Source organism: Balaenoptera borealis (assembly GCF_965194805.1).
Source record: "Balaenoptera borealis genome assembly, chromosome: 19".
Taxonomy (NCBI): domain Eukaryota; kingdom Metazoa; phylum Chordata; class Mammalia; order Artiodactyla; family Balaenopteridae; genus Balaenoptera; species Balaenoptera borealis.
The window spans coordinates 8,685,630-8,701,480 of record NC_138878.1 but is presented as its reverse complement, the minus strand read 5'-3'; the positions used below and the strand labels follow the sequence as shown (position 1 = coordinate 8,701,480).

Here is a 15,851-nt window from a genome sequence, read left to right as displayed (position 1 = left end):
TACAATTTCTTGATTAGGATTTAGGATTTTGATTCACATGAAAGGCTTTTATTTTTAAATTTTTTATTATGAAATTATGTGCAAACAAAGAGAAAATATAACAGACCTCCACTTACCTATCCCCAAGCTGACTTCTAAAATGTAGATTTAACTTGACTTCTAAAAGGAATATATCCAAACAGTTTGTGCCTATCTCTTTAGACAGAGCATTTCCACCTTGGTATGTTTTACTTAATACCTAGTAAGTGCTGGTTCTGGTGTTGGCTTTTTCACAGCACACTTTCTCCTTTATTCCTTATGTCTTACTTTAAGGGCTGTTTCGATTTTATAGATGACGAAGCTGAGAACTGAATGAGCTAAGGAAGCACAGATTCAACTAGGCGGTAGAACCTGTGTTCCAACCTGGGTGACCAACTCATCCCAGTTTGCCCAGTATGGTCCCGGTTTTGGCACTGAAAGTCCCGCATCCCAGGAACCCCCTCGTCCCCAGCAGCCCAGCACAATTGCTCACTTAGAGTCCAAGCCCTTCCTGAGCAGAATGGTCTCAGATGCGACATTCTAGGGCATCCCATTTCCAGCTGTCTATAGTCCTGAAGATATTGAAGAATTGGTTATTCCCGGGGGAGCGTGGGTCATCCTTGGTTTCAGAGCGTTTCTATCTGCACAACGTCGGATGTTTTCTTTTTCAGGTCACTTCACGTGCTTGTGTGCAATGCAGCAGTGTTCGCTCTCCCCTGGAGCCTCACGAAAGATGGCCTGGAGACCACCTTCCAGGTGAACCACCTGGGCCACTTCTACCTTGTCCAGCTCCTCCAGGACGTCTTGTGCCGCTCAGCCCCTGCCCGGGTCATCGTGGTCTCCTCGGAGTCCCATAGGTGGGTTAGAATTGGATGTTCTGTTCACGTGACCGCCTTCCTCACACCAGCTGCTGGTCCCCCCAGCCTCTCTTTTTGAAAATAATTTTCATTAGTCCTGCTCCAGAAAGTGTGTACTCAACCTGGCTTACTGAATTTATCGAGGTCTTTTTTGTGTGTGTATGCGCGTGATGGTGGGCGATTATTTGGGGGTAGTGTCGACAGCAAGGTAGATTGTTTTTATAACTATACTTCAGGTCCCTCATTGATTTTGCTTTGAGATGGAATAATAATTGATTAAATCTGAATTCCTGACCTTTATTGATTTGTCATTCACCAACTTCACCATCTCACGAAGAAGAATGTGCAGTTATTCTAGCAGGAGAAACAATGCAATTAAAAACTGCAAGATGAAATCCAGTTGTTTTATAATGAGAAATTAGGGAATTCAATGCAGACATTAGCTGTGTGATTGTAGAAAGGGAAGTACTGTAGTTAGAACATATTAGAAATCTGGCCATGACTCTTTTGGTTAAAATTTCAATTAAAACATCAGATGGCACTTCTTTTCTGTTACCATTAGGAGAATATTCAGTTGACTAAGAAGACATTTGAAAATTTCCTCGTATTTTCAGCATGTTTATTTCTAGAGTTGGATAAACAACTTTGTCTAAAGAGAAGTACCCTGAGAAGATAAAGGACTTGCCGGGTGAGGCTAGATTTAATACATGTTAGGGAGATTTTCCTGGTGTGGTTGGGAGCTTTCACTCCTACCAAAGTAGCTGGAGAAAAATAATGTGCAAGGGCCTGTTTTTTTCTCTTCGTCTTAAGTCCTGAAATGTTTTAGTGACCCAGAATGAAGCTTATTTTTTTAAATCATGCTTCCATAAAATGTAACCCCTGGGACTTGGAAGAGAGAGACCAGCCAAGGGTTAGTTTGAACCCTTTATCACTCCCAAACACAGGGGCTTATGGTTGAAATGACACACTACAGATAGATTTAGTTTTACCATTTGAAATTTATGACGGCCGAAATGAAAGGAAAATGCCGGTAATAATCCTCCCCTGCGTTAAAAGACATGAAACATCTCGTAATTAGGTGGTAACAAAATCAGGACATCCTTATCTTTGCAAATCACACCGGGTTCGTGAAAGTGGAGTGGCCTTGTTCAGGCGTGAGGGAGGCTACTGCGGGGGCGATGGGGAGAGAGCTCCAGACATAAATCTGCCAGCCCCAGTCGTTTGCCAGATGTGGAGGGCACCACGGGATACGTTTAAATGAGCTGGTATTTAATGGGAGATTCTGTGGAATTGTCAGCTGCTTTCTTCCCTTTGTAAATCTGGATCTCAAATAGTATTTCATGGGACGTCTTTGTTCTCTCCTTAACTGCAGTGTAATTCGCGCTTACCTTGGAGATCTGAATCTTGATTTCATTTAAAAGATGGATCGGAAGGCAGGGCCCTGGTCTCTTGAGTTCGATCCATTGTAGTTTCCAGACCAGGTCTTCCTGAAGTGGGTGTTATCAGGCCCGCTCCTGTCTGGCGACGGGCAGCGGTTTTCTACTTCCCGATGACCTCTTGCCCGTATTAAAGGGTGTTTTTACAAAATGTTAATTCTCCCAAGCTGGTTTGTTTATTACACTTGTGTTGCACCCCAGAGCCCGAGTGAATACTGGGCGGGCAGTCCTGGGAAAGCACTCACTTGCTGCTCAAGGACCCAGAGCCCTAAACCATGTCGTAAAACGGAAGGGTTGATATCTAATTACCTCCATAAACCTTGGTGGAATCTCTTCGTTGGAGTCAGGACCCCCTGTTAGGGGAAAAATGAAGTCCAATGTTTGCAGAAAATACTATACCAGACTGCCCCAAGGCAAAATATTTATTAGCCTCCCCAAGTCTTCCCTGTATTTTAGTTACTTATCTGGAACCGGAGCAAGTGAATTGAAATCCATCATATGAAAATGAGAACTTCCTTGCTGTGAAAAGAATTTTCAGATAACAATTAAAATGGAATGAAAAGAGTGGAGTATTGGCTGAAGGGCTGTAAATGGCTGCAGCTGTGTTGAGTGCCAAGTTGACACACACACACACACACACAGACACACACACACACACAGCCTCTGATGCAAATTCAGTCCTATTCTTTGAACATACTGGCTTTTGTCTATATAGAATCCAGCCTAATTATTTTAGTTGGGTTATTTAAAAATCCTCAGTTTAAAAAAAAATAAATAAAGGAGCAGTATATAGAGAAATATAAGATAGAGGTCCTCTCAAACAGCAGATGTTAATGTCCAGAGAGCACATGTTAACATTTGAGTGTCCTGGTAGGAGAATAACTCTATTAAGATGTTATTGTTTAGCTTTGTCAATTTTTCAACTTGAAAACAGGGTAGGCAGCTTTTGTAGACTTGTTTTGCTGCCTCTTGAGCTGAGAGGTGAACGCGGTCATTTTTCAGGAAGCAGGCCCCGGCTCAGAGGAATCAAAAAGCTCGCCCACCCTCTCTCCTCCCTGGAGGACTGTCAGTACAAGCTAATCAGGCCTTAAAAATGAGTGTGCTGCTCAGGAGATCAGCAGGTCAGGAACTCAGGGGTCCACTTATGGGGGAGGGCTGTTTGCAGAGGGCGGGCCTAATATCTAGTAGCCGTTTCTCCATCTCCAAACCTGCTTTCAACCTGGTTCCATCTAATTTCTCATCGTGGTGGATTTTGGTTTTGTTTTTGCCTTGTTTCTAGGTTGGGGACTAGGAATGAATACCTTCTCTTAAGGGTTGAATCTACCCAGTGTTCCCCAGGACATGAGATACTTCTGCATTGTCTTTAAAAGCCAAAGCAGGGAAATCATTCTAAACATTAGAAAGTGCTACATGCAAATGTTCATGAAGAACATAAAGCCTCTGAACAGAATGGTAAAATTTGCCTTTTGAGCAAAGCTCAAAACAAAGCTTTTTGTAATAAAGGAAACTTGGCTCTTAGTTTGGAATTGCAAACCCACGATCAAACTTCAGTCCTCTAATCCCGAATTTAGGCCCTACTGTGTGTCATAGGCAACATTCAAGGAGCTCACTGCCCACCTCCTGAGAACTCACAGTCTAGGGTTGGAAGCAAATGAACAAATGACTTGCAGTCTGTATGGTAAGGACAGAGGCACAAGGTACAAAGGTGGCCTGACTTGCTTTGTTGCTAACGTTGCAGGGTGGCAGGTCCTTGAACAATAGGAATAGCATGGACCAGGTCCCAGAAAGTGGATACTTAATTTCCATCTACTCTGCGTGGCTTCTTTCAGTCTATCCCTCACTGCCACCCTAGAAATCACTGTGACAGCAAGCAGTGGAAGAGTTAGTTAGGGAGAGCTTCCTGGAAGAAGTGACACCTGAGCTGGATTGGGCTAAACAAAGGATGCCAAGAAAGCCGATGAAAGCGGAACGGAGAGTGAGTGAAGGACGCTATATTTGTCCCGTACCTGTTAGATGTTGTCTAAATCCTGGATGCTCTTTTTTACTCAGAGCGGGTAGAACTTCTGGGCCATACCTTAGATCATTGCCTCCTCAACTCAACAGTCCTTTTTTTTTTTTTTTTGGTGACAACTCTTCTGTAACACCTTATTACTATTTTGAAATAAAATTAAGACATATCAATAATATAACTTCCCTGCATACATATGTTGTAATTCAGTGTGCTAGCTTATGTGTAATGTAAGGAAAAAAATGAATGTGAAGCAAAATAGCATGTGTTCCAACATGTCAGTGCTTGGGCAGGACTTCAGGGAAGGTAAGTCATCAGAGAGCCCAGCTCTCCATTGGGATCCTCGCACATGTGGGTTGTTAACAGGTGTGCGCCATTGCAGCCTCAAATGCCACCAGCCTCGGGTCAAGCCTCACCTCCCCGCCACCCAATCCCATAAAAATCCCAAAGTGAGCTCATTCCTCATTTACATGGTTGTGGCACGCTGCTCCTGGAAATTCAGCGGCTGTTACAACTGTGCATCTGTGTAAAGCACAGCTCGGCTCTAGGCTCAGATAATTACACACAGGCTTTCATCTGCCTGAATGTCCAGTGGGACCATCTTCCTTGAGCAAGGCTCCGAGTGCGTGGCAGGACATCTCCTGTCCCCGGCCCCCGCCGGCAGTCGTTATGACAACCAGAACAAGCCTCCCATAAATTTTCAAATTTCCCGCTAAGTTTCACCGCCTCAGAGGATTAAGCTCGGAAGTCTGGGCTCTTCCCGTGGTCTGGGGACTTGGAAACAGGCAGCGGATGATTCGTTTCGGAGTCTCACTGCCTTATCCACGCCAGCGTCTCTGGCCATGACCTTTGTTGATGACTTCGGTTCGGCAAGGTCGTTTAACACCAGAAATGGGATGTCACTGACTGAGTCCTGGAGAAGGGGTATTTAATTTCCATTAAGACATGAATTTCGTCTGCCCCTGGGATACTCTTCTTGGTCATAGCTCCATCTGAACTGCTCCTTTAAGGAACAACCAGATTATTCCATCATTTTCGTTTTACCTTTTGCTTTCCTCTTCCACAGTGGTTGTCTCCAGTGCCCTTGTTGTGCTCCCTTATTACTCAGGGCAAATGCCCAGAGTTAATTTAATGAAGCAAACTCCAAGGGGTCCTTAATGAAGATGAGACTGTGGTCTAGAAAATTCCTTCTGTTATGATCTCTTTTTTGGTTGTTAGGGAAGTCACTACTTTGTTGTTATTTAAAAAAAGGAGAAAGAAAGAAACAAACAGCTGGTGTTTAACGACTCCGTCAGACCCAATTATAAAACATCAGCTACTTACTTTGATTTGTGTGTATCCATGGCATGGATATACTTAAAAACATTAGACTCTGCCAGAACTTATTTTGGCTTTGTTTACATTTATCTTTTAAACGTATAAGACTATTGATGGCACCTCACCAAGGTTATAACCCCTTTATAATCATTAATTTTTAATCTGCAAAGGAGTCTTAGAGGCAGCAAGGCTCATCTATATTTATTTGGATGCTCGAATGAAAATATACAGGACACAAGCATTGGCTAAAATAACCCAGGAAGACCCTGTCAAAGGTTAGGAATGCGATATCTTTCTGCTTCCAAAAGCAGCAGCCCTTTATTTAAGATGTTTTTCCATTTAATTTAATTATCCTTGAACTTCCTGTTGAAGGTTTTGAAAAATATATGTTAGAGGCAGGGGGTGGTGGAGTGGGGCTTCAGCATGTGAAGACTGCTCCATTTATGAGTTTGGGCCTTTATTAAGTGTGCCTTTGGACCCAGTTGGTTTATATCGTGAAATCACCATTGTCTGTTTTTAAGGAGACTTTGTTTCGATGTTTGCCCAATTGAGTTTTCAATCATCTCTGCATAGTTTTTCTCAGATTTCTAATAAAAACACAACGCTATATCAGAAGTCAGAGACTGGCCGTTTCATATCATATTTTTTGTTTTTTGTTTTGTTTAAGGTTTACAGATATTAACGATTCCTCTGGGAAACTAGACTTTAGCCGCCTTTCTCCATCGAAAAATGACTACTGGGCCATGCTGGCTTACAACCGGTCCAAACTCTGTAACATCCTCTTCTCCAGCGAGCTGCACCGCCGCCTGTCCCCGCGCGGGGTCACGTCGAACGCGGTGCACCCCGGGAACATGATGTACTCCTCCCTGCATCGCGGCTGGTGGGTGTACACGCTGCTCTTCACCTTGGCCAGACCCTTCACCAAGTCCATGGTAAGTGAACTGCCGCCGTCGCCGCACACACCTCCAGCGCGCCTTTACGGAAAGGGTCCTAGAGAAACCCAGGCACACGCGCTTTCTGCGCCTCTCACCTCTTGCGAGGATGAGTCGGGTCTCGGTCATCACAGCATCAGGCCTGTTAGGGCTCTTGGACACATTTCAGTGGACTTGAGATTGCATCTGCTTCTCTAGAGGTGTCTTGGAGGGCCAGAGAGAAGGCGTGCTCTTTCAGTACTGTGTTAATATGTGGCTGAACGTCTTCATGGAGATGATTTGTTTGCTTTCGATGTGTTTTTTTTTTTTTTTTTCCAGTAAGCACAGTCCTTCAAAATTGTGTTTTGTGTTAGTAGGTGAATAACATGGATTCATGCCTTTTGAATTATTAGCAGATGTGATTCCTTTGTTTGCATTGAGAATCTGTATCTGTTGTTCTAAATTCTTCTTTTAATGGGTATAAACCTCTCCTGGAAGAAGCCTTTGTTGGGCTACAGGTGCACTTTATTCTTTACTTCTCCAAAGGTAAGTCCTTCTGGGTGAATCACACGACTGTGATTAGATTCGGAAATGTTCGCAAAGGTAAGTGTGAAGTTCTTTCTGTTTTTGATGGTCCTATAACAACTGTATCTGGAAACTTCTTCCATGAAAGAAGTTTGAGGAGGAAGTCATTTGAATGAAGAATGCGCATTTCTACACAACGTATTTGGTATGGCACTTTTCTAAAACACAGGCCTTTAAAAAAATGTTTTCCTATTTAGTGGACACCAGTGTTCCAGTTAACCAAACCTACCATGTAATCCTCAGAAACACCTTGGCTTTTAGGAGTAACATAAGTCATTAACCTCCAATGTTCTGGGCAAATGATCCCATAGCCTCTGAATACAGCGTGCTGCCTTCTCCTGCAGCCCTTCCCACCCACCATCCTTGAGCTTCATGTCTGTGGATGGCTTTTAAAGCTGCAAGGAAAATCTTTTGACCTGCATAGGAGAAAGTAAGTAAGTGCTTTTTTAATTTTAATCAACCAGGTGGTTCTTATGCAAAGCATATAGACTCAATCCAAGAGGTGAATACTTAAAGAACAGAAGAAGTGGAAGGGTCTCTGGAGAGCAGTTCTCCAAGGCCAAGGTGGGTGGAAAACTAGAAAGCGTGTTGCGTCCCAGGGTTCTGAAGCTTCCCCATCGGCAGGCTGTCCATGATTGCGTGAGAGTCGGTTCTCCGCGAGGGCAACTTTGACCATGATTTCGGCTCATTGTCTTAAGTTGGGTCCTTCAGTAGAGATGATAAGGGAGAATATGGGCCTGGACTGGTGTCAGCGCCATTGACAGTACCATGGATAAGTTGTTGTTCAAGTTTATGAAGGGGGAGAGGAGAGAGCAGCGTCCTTTCTCATTTTCTGCTGGCCCTGTACCTTCAGGACCAACAGCCCAATCATCGCGTGTGATTTGTAATCTCTGGGTCTTGAGTTTTCTCACTTGTGTTTGATCATTGGTGGAAGCTAAGGAACTCCTTTTGTGACATCAGAGTCTTGCTTTTTCTTCTTCTGGAATTTCTCTATAATCACAGGAATGTGGAGGGAGAGAACTGAGGCGGGTCTGTGACCACAAGGACTATGATGGAGGGCGGTGAAACCGTCTCACCATTGGGCGAGGTCTCCAGTGGATGAGGGCTTGTTGATGGAAAATGATAGCCACTCTTACTCTGCGATGGGACCACAGGGCTGAAAAACCCTGGGCAAGGGCAGGTGGGAGGAAGAAGAAGACTAGTTCTGGGAAAGTAAAAGGCGGAGTGAATGGTTTTGTTTCTTGGGGAGGGGATCGTTGTCTAAGAGTTAACGTGAACACAACACATAAACGTGTTTAGCTGAGTCAGGCTGGATTGTCTGCTCCTTGGACATAACGAGGATTTCTGAAAGTGCCAGCAAATTAAGTCAGGCAGGCAACCGTGTTGTGGTCACAGAATATTGCTATTTGGCTGGTAACTGTGGTCGAGACTCAAGCCAACGGGAAAACAAGAGCGTGGAGTTGGAAACTGAGGCAGGAGGAGATCCAACTTCATGTTCTGTCCTTCCATACAGGGCTTGGCATTGCTTCCATCGCGATAAGACATTGTTTTGTGGATGAAGGGTGCACGTCTGCCATTTTAATGCAAACATGTTTTTGGACCTAAGCCATGTGGTTGCATCCCCATTCCCACCCCGTGTAGGAGTTGGATCCTAAATGCTCATGGAGAACCTGAGCATAGATTCAGGGTTCCCCTCTCCCAATGGCTAGTGTTCTGTTTGTGCTTCATCTTTGCCCTTTCTGCCTTTCACTTCAGACAGAGCATTTTCCTTTTGCCCTGAGGGTTGCTGGAGTGTGCATTCCATTGCGCAAGGTCAAGGAAACAAGAAACACAACCAGCCTTGTGCTGGGAGCCCTGCCTTCCTTCTCCGCTGTAGCCGGCTCCCTTAAGTATTAAACAGCAGTATTCTAATATCAGCGTCCCTTTTTTATTTGCTGTGACTTGCTGTGACTGCGGTGATTTTAGTTACAGTCATTAGGTCACCCTTCATGGAGTCAGGCTATTTTAAGTGCCTCTTTAAGGAATATTGTGGCAGATCAGTAATTTTACAATTGGATATTCTTGTGCAACTTTATTAAATGTAACCTGTCTTTTAAATGTTGCCCTTTTACAGTTATACATTTCTAATTGTTGCTGTAAATGCATTATCACTTTGAAATTAATTAATTTTTCCATTTTGCCCGCCTGCAGTATAATAATCACTAATGAGAAACTCTTAGGGATTAATTCTCAGCACAGTGACCCCTACTGGTGGAGCCATGTCTCTGACACTTCTTCCTCTTGTGGTACAGAGGTCAGGACAGGTATATGGGGGTTTCGGAGGGAAAAGCGTTTTTCCCTCTTCCCTCCAATTTATAATAAAATTAAAGTAATAGATAAAAATGGGAATAGGATTGTCTTAAGTATTGTTTTAAAAAAGATGCAGGGTTCCGTAGCTGCTTGCTTTAAGGAAACTAAACTTTGCTGGAAGCTTTCTAGTTATGAAGTCACATCCATCATATGTGTGTCATATGCTTATTTTCCCATCTCTCTAGCTTGCTGTTTATTTAAATACTCTAAAATTACATTTTGCATATGGATGCACTAATATATATTGTATGTTAGTGTATGTAATGTATTCATACATACATATTACCCTCTGGGGCTTATTTCACAAAATCAGGCATATTGTATTATCTGGTGATCTGTGAGATTTTTAAAGGTAGGTTTGGCTATTTGCTATTGTTGCCATACACCCAAGTAAGATGCAGCTTGGCAGGTAAGGCCAGGCATTGTGGTGCTTTATGTATCAGCATATATGTCTTCATTTCTTGCTTACAGCAGTTTGACGTTAGAATCACTCCCCTTATTTTGCAGTTAAAATGCATAGGGAACTTACCCAACTTGTTCAAGAAAATGAAATATCAGCTGGCAGACCCTCTGCCAGCTACTTGTTCAAGTTCATTTTCTTTGTCAAATACACCACCGCCCCTGCCACATCGATCCAGTCCTGTGGTTGTGTCTCCTTTTTAAAATGTTTGAAAGCGCCTTTATGAAATGAACCCTCTCCCCGTTTTCTCCCCCGCATAAGCTTGCAGTGCTGGTAAACAACATCTTAGCTCAAGTTCCTAGGTCCAAGCCAGCCTTTTGCCATCAGTATGTAAATTTGAAGCTGAGCCCCCTCACGTGCCTCTTAGGGTGTTTTGTGCAACCAGATGTTTGAGATGGCAGGTAAGGGTAGAAAGAGTATCATGTGTTAGGGTAGCAAGAGCTTAGCAGATGTTTTAGGGAACCGCGTTTTCAAATCGTTTTACATTAAAAAAAAAAAGGGCTCACGTTTGTCGAACTTCTGAAACGATTGGGTTACGTTTCCTGGGGCCGCGCAAAGCCAGTCATTGTGCTGAGTTTTAACAGATGCACAGCTACCCTGCTAATGGATGGGCCTGCAATGCTGGTTCTGTTGCAAAGTTATAAATTATAGCTGGAAAAAGCACACAGTGTCATTCTTCTAACCTTCGGGAAAGCCAAGCCTGGTAATTCTGCCCTTGAATAACCCGCTGCAGGGTGATTTATAGTTGTACAATTTAAAACATAATGAAGGAGATAATAGATGTTGATTTGTTCTTTAAATTAGTATTTTAGAAAAATACTCCCCCCACCCCTCCCCATTAAATACCTGCAGCTGACTACACTCTGGATACTATCAAGGACAAAACTCCCTGTCTGAATCTTTATTGTTACATTGGAGTAGAAAAGCGGGGGCCTTTTTCTGCGTTGGGAGGAGGAAATAGAATTTTCAAAGTGGAAATTTCAGCATATTCTTCACTAATCTAAATATTTTGAGACTCCTGAGTGAGGGTTGAATTCTCTGGCTGTCTTGCCCTTGCCAGGCCAGATATGTCAGAAAACCAGACTCCTAGGACCTCTCTGTGGTTGCGCCACACGTGGGCTTTTCTGCAAACCCAGCCCCCCCCCCCCCACATCCCCGCAGCCTCAAACATTCTTGTTACTTTCCAGGATTATCATTAGCATTGGTTTTATTCATCATCTCTCGATTCTGTCCAGAGCTTTAAGGTTTACAGTGTTTGCCCAATTTGAAGTCTAAGGGATATGGTCGAATGAAAAAGAGCATAGGATTTAGAATCATTAGGCATGTGTTCAAAATTCAGGTTTCCCCTCTCTTTTTAGTTGTATAATTTTGAAATGATTCACCCTCTCTCAGGCTCATTTTCTACCATCAGTTTAGATGTTTTGGACTGTGACTCAACACCCAGTTAAAAGTGGTTGGTGTATCAGAGGTTTGTTTTTCTCATATATCCAGAAGTCCCTTGGCAGCCAGGGGCTTCTTTAGCTAATATTTAGGCAGCTCCTCTGTGATTGTCTTGGCTTTTTCCTCATGATTATAAGATGGCTGCAGCAACACCAACCATTGCATCCTGTGTGATAAAGTCTGAAGTCAGGGTGGGAGGGATGAGGCCCCTCTTTGCATGCCTTCCTCCTTTATCAAGGAGGAGAACATTCTGTCTCAAAACTGTCCTCCCTCGTAGACGTCTCAGCTCCCACTGGCCAGGATTGAGCCACCCGTCCAGATCCCGGGTACAAGGGAGGCTGAAAGAGTGCATTTTGGCATTTTGTGTTTCTGGGGTGGGAGGCAAGATCTGATGGCAAGGAAAAAGGGTAGGATAATGGCTTTTGAGCAGGCCCTATTGAACAGGTGTACATAAAGCTTGCTCATCTGTCTAATGGGAATGCTGTCTATGTTATAGGGTCATTGTGAAAGCAAGTGAGAATTAAATGGGAGGCACCTGGCCTTATCTGGTCCCCTTCCACTCACCCAGCTTTACCTCAAGCCACTTCCGGCGCCATTCTCCTTCCTTCTCCAGGTTGCCGAAGTGCACTGCTCTTCAGTCTGGAACACACCTTTCCTTCTATGCTTAGTTACTTTCTGCTCGTCCTTCCAAACTCAATCCAGACATCACACTTCAAGGAAGCCTCCTGAGATCAAGATTTGGTCAGGATCCTCCATTTTGTGCTCTCATAAGAGCCAGTGCTTATCATGCGATACTGTCTGATGTATCATAACGCTCCATCTATATGTGCCGGGGGAATGAATGAAGGACCCCAGAATTTCTTCTTCATAACGTTTAACAGAAATGCAATTTAGAGAAACAACTCCCATAGTTTTGTGTTTAGTGTCCGTCTTGAAAATGTTGTTTTTGCCTTCACACTACTGTATCCCTGGTCCATAAGGTACATGCTCAGTAAATACTTGTAAATAAATAAACGAAAGACGATTAGGTGCTTAATGAATGACAATATTGAATCCATTCTTTTTCATGAGTCTCTCTGAGGTGGGCAGGGGATTGCAGTTCAGAAGGTGTAGGTACAGAAACGGATGAGGCTAGGGGGATCCCCTGCTCCCAGAGTCACACAGCTGGTCCATGGGGTCAGAACCCAGCCCCCCGTCCCTGAACCCCTGGTCAGGAGAGACACGAGGGATCCACCCAGTGGTGTGAGTATGGAGGGAAGAGACCTAAGGAGAACAGCAAAGCGTGGGAAAGAAACACTTTAGAGCCGGGCAGCTCTCAGATCCAACCCCAGCTCCATCCCATGCTAACTCTCGGGCACCCTTCAAACCCTGGTTAACATCCTTGTGTATGGGCTCGTGTTGAGAATTGAACGGGATCATGAATGTGTAGCATCCAGAATGTGCTAGATGTTCAGTAAACATTCACTGGTATTGCTGTTGTTGACCTGCGTTGAGAGTAGAAGATCATGAGTGTATAGCATTCAGAGTAGGCTAGATATGCAGTAAACATTTTTTATCATCATCATCATTATTTTTTCAAACAAGGGAAGGGTTGTGTTACTTCCCATTGCTTGGAAATGCCCACTCTCCTAATGACGGCCCTCTGTCTGTCACAGAAGGTCTAATTTTCCCTGTGAATATTAGGCATAAAGAAACCATATACAACCCTGAGTAAGAGCTGGACAACATACAGAACGGTAACCAGGCCTGGACCCACAGTGCATAGTGTAAGCCCTCCTGGCGGCCTGTTTAAGTATCCCTTAGCTTTGAGGAAAGAGTCCCCCTTTCTTGTTGGAAACAAAGAGGAGGAGGAAAGTATGCTTGGCTTTGTGAGGCCAGGGCTCTTCATGGCTGTATTTGTCTCTGCCTCGCTTTTCTGTGTTTTAAGTCTGGTTAGGCCTTTGTTCCCGAATGAGTGCCTGAGAGGGGGAAAGAAATGACTATCTGGCCTTAATACGTGTGACAAATTTTTTAATGAACACTTAACCAAGATTTGAAATTCCCCTAGTTTTATCTTCCTCGTTTCCTTTTCTTCTGTGTCCCCGCTGGCTCTTGGGTAATGCATTGCCTCTCTTTAACTCTCTTCCTAGCTCTTTTATTACTTTTAAGTTAGTGGAGGCTTCTTTGATCCTCCCCCTCCAGTTTCCTTTTCTCCAATTTCATACTTCTTTCCAATGATTTTTGGCTGCCGCACAGTTTCGATATTGGAGGCCAGCACGGTTAAACAGATGCCAGGAGTTGGTGTTGCCCTGCGATGATGTTTCTGAAACGTTTCTTCTGTGAACATTGATTTTCTTATAACTCACCGGGCATGTTGATTTTTCCTCGTGAGGCGGAAGGTAGTGTTTTTCCAGTGGCAATAAGGAGAACTCGAATCTGGGGTTCCGAATTCTTCAGAAGCTAAAATCCACACTCTCCCCTTCTTACTACACTGAGAGAAACGAATACATTGAACATCAGTGGAAGATGTATTCTCATCTTCCCTGAGGACCTACTAAGTGCCAGGCTCCACACTCGTGGGTTTACGTCTTTGTATCTTGGCTTTTTTTTTTTTAAAGCGTGGGTTGGGAATCAATTTATTTATTTATTTATTTATTTTTGGCTGCGTTGGGTCTTCGTTGCTGCACACGGGCTTTCTGTAGTTGCGGCGAGTGGGGGCTGCTCTTCGTTGCGGTGCGCGGGCTTCTCATTGAGGTGGCTTCTCTTGTTGTGGAGCACGGGCTCTAGGTGCATGGGCTTCAGTAGTTGTGGCACATGGGCTCGGTAGTTGTGGCTCACGGGCTCTAGAGCACAGGCTCAGTAGTTGTGGCGCACAGGCTTATTTGCTCTGTGGCATGTGGGATCTTCCCGGACCAGGGCTCGAACCCGTGTTCCCTGCATTGGCAGGTGGATTCTTAACCACTGTGCCACCAGGGAAGTCCCTGTATCTTGGCTTTTTGAATGTAGTTTTAGAGTTTGCCGTAATCAAGCAATTGTGTGTCTCTGAGCAAGTCATATCCCCTTTCTGGGCCTGCATGTTCTTATCTGTGAAATGAGTCATTTAACCAAGATTAGTTGTCCCATGGGTTTTGGATTTTACAGTGTAATTTGAAAGGAAATTTTTCAAAAAGGAGACTAATCCAGGCTCATATGCTTTATTCTGAAAACTCTGGATGAAAGACAAATCCACCACCATAGACTGTCACCATAATTTTATAAAACAATAGACATTTAAATGCCAAAAACTGTAGGCAGGACATGATTGTGGGACAGAAAACAGCCCTTTCAATTGAGTACATTCGACTTCAGGGAAAACCATTTCATTGCTCCTTTGGCCATTGTTCTCATTATTGAAAATGCTGGGCTTACCCTTGGGAATGACCAGCCTAGAAGATTCCAAACGTACTCCTTCAGCTCCAGAATTCTTCTGTGCATCTTTCAGATCCCAGGATCCAAACTTTCAGTAACTCTAACTGTATTGCAGTTGATTTGTGAGCATGTGGGGATACCGTTTGTGAAATGCAGACCTATCCAGACTCGCCAGAGTGGGGAGAAGGAAAGTGAAGCAGTAGAGGGTCGAATCAGGGTGGACGCTGATCTAACACATCGGATTGTTTTTCCTCATAAGCACCTATTTCAGCCTGTGCCCTTTTATGACACCCCATCTGCTTATCGCCCAGTTTCTGTGGGTCTGGAACCTGGGCTCTCTGCTTTAGGGTCAACTTGTGAGTTGCAATCAAGGTGTCAGCCCAGCTGTCGCCGTTTCAAGGCTCAGCTGGGGAAGGGCCCACTTACAAGCTTGTGGGCCTGTTGGCAGGGTTCAGTTCTTTATGGCCTAGAATACTGAGGACTTTGGTTCCTCTCTGCCTTTTAGCCGTGGGCCTCTCTCTCGGTTCTTTGGAGTTACGGCCCTGTGTAACCAAACCCCAGAAGGGATATCTCATAACTTTAGTCCATTCTGTTTGGTAGAAGGAAATCAGTGGGTGTGATCCACGTTCACAGGGAGAGGATCTCACAGTGGTGTCAATACCAGGAAGCATGGGAGCACAGCGGCTTAGGGGCTGCCTACCACACCTTACAAATTCAGTTTTATTTAGTCTTGTGTGTGTGTGTGTGTGTGTGTGTGTGTGTGTGTGTGTGTGCGCCTTTTGGTAAGCTATCTGGTGGCAGATTTACTCATAGGTCTTGCTAGTTCTTGGCCTTAAGCCATAGCATTCGTTATTGATGCCTGTGTCTTTGCCTTGCTGTTCTCCTGTTTCATCCTTTCTGCATTCTTGTCTTTCCTCTTTCTGGGCTGAGAGGTACCAGATGCAACCATTTTAAAAAAATACATGGCTGTTTATGCATTTTTGTCTCATGAAAAGAAGAAAGAAACGTATGGATTGTGTTTCCTAAAGTCAAGTATTTGTTTTCGTGCTGCTTGAGAGGGGGCCATGTTCATCAGTGGCCCAA

The 15,851-nt window shown here is 44.1% G+C and overlaps 1 protein-coding gene across 2 annotated transcripts in view; it reads left to right on the top strand.

Annotated features, from left to right (window-relative positions):
• Positions 1-15,851, top strand: part of WWOX (WW domain containing oxidoreductase) — a 965,623-nt gene that overhangs the window by 277,670 nt on the left and 672,102 nt on the right. For both annotated transcript variants that reach the window (XM_082366371.1, XM_082366372.1), the window contains exons 7-8: positions 690-875; positions 6,304-6,568. In XM_082366371.1, coding sequence (XP_082222497.1) covers positions 690-875; positions 6,304-6,568 — 451 coding nt within the window. The remainder of the gene's footprint in view (positions 1-689; positions 876-6,303; positions 6,569-15,851) is intronic.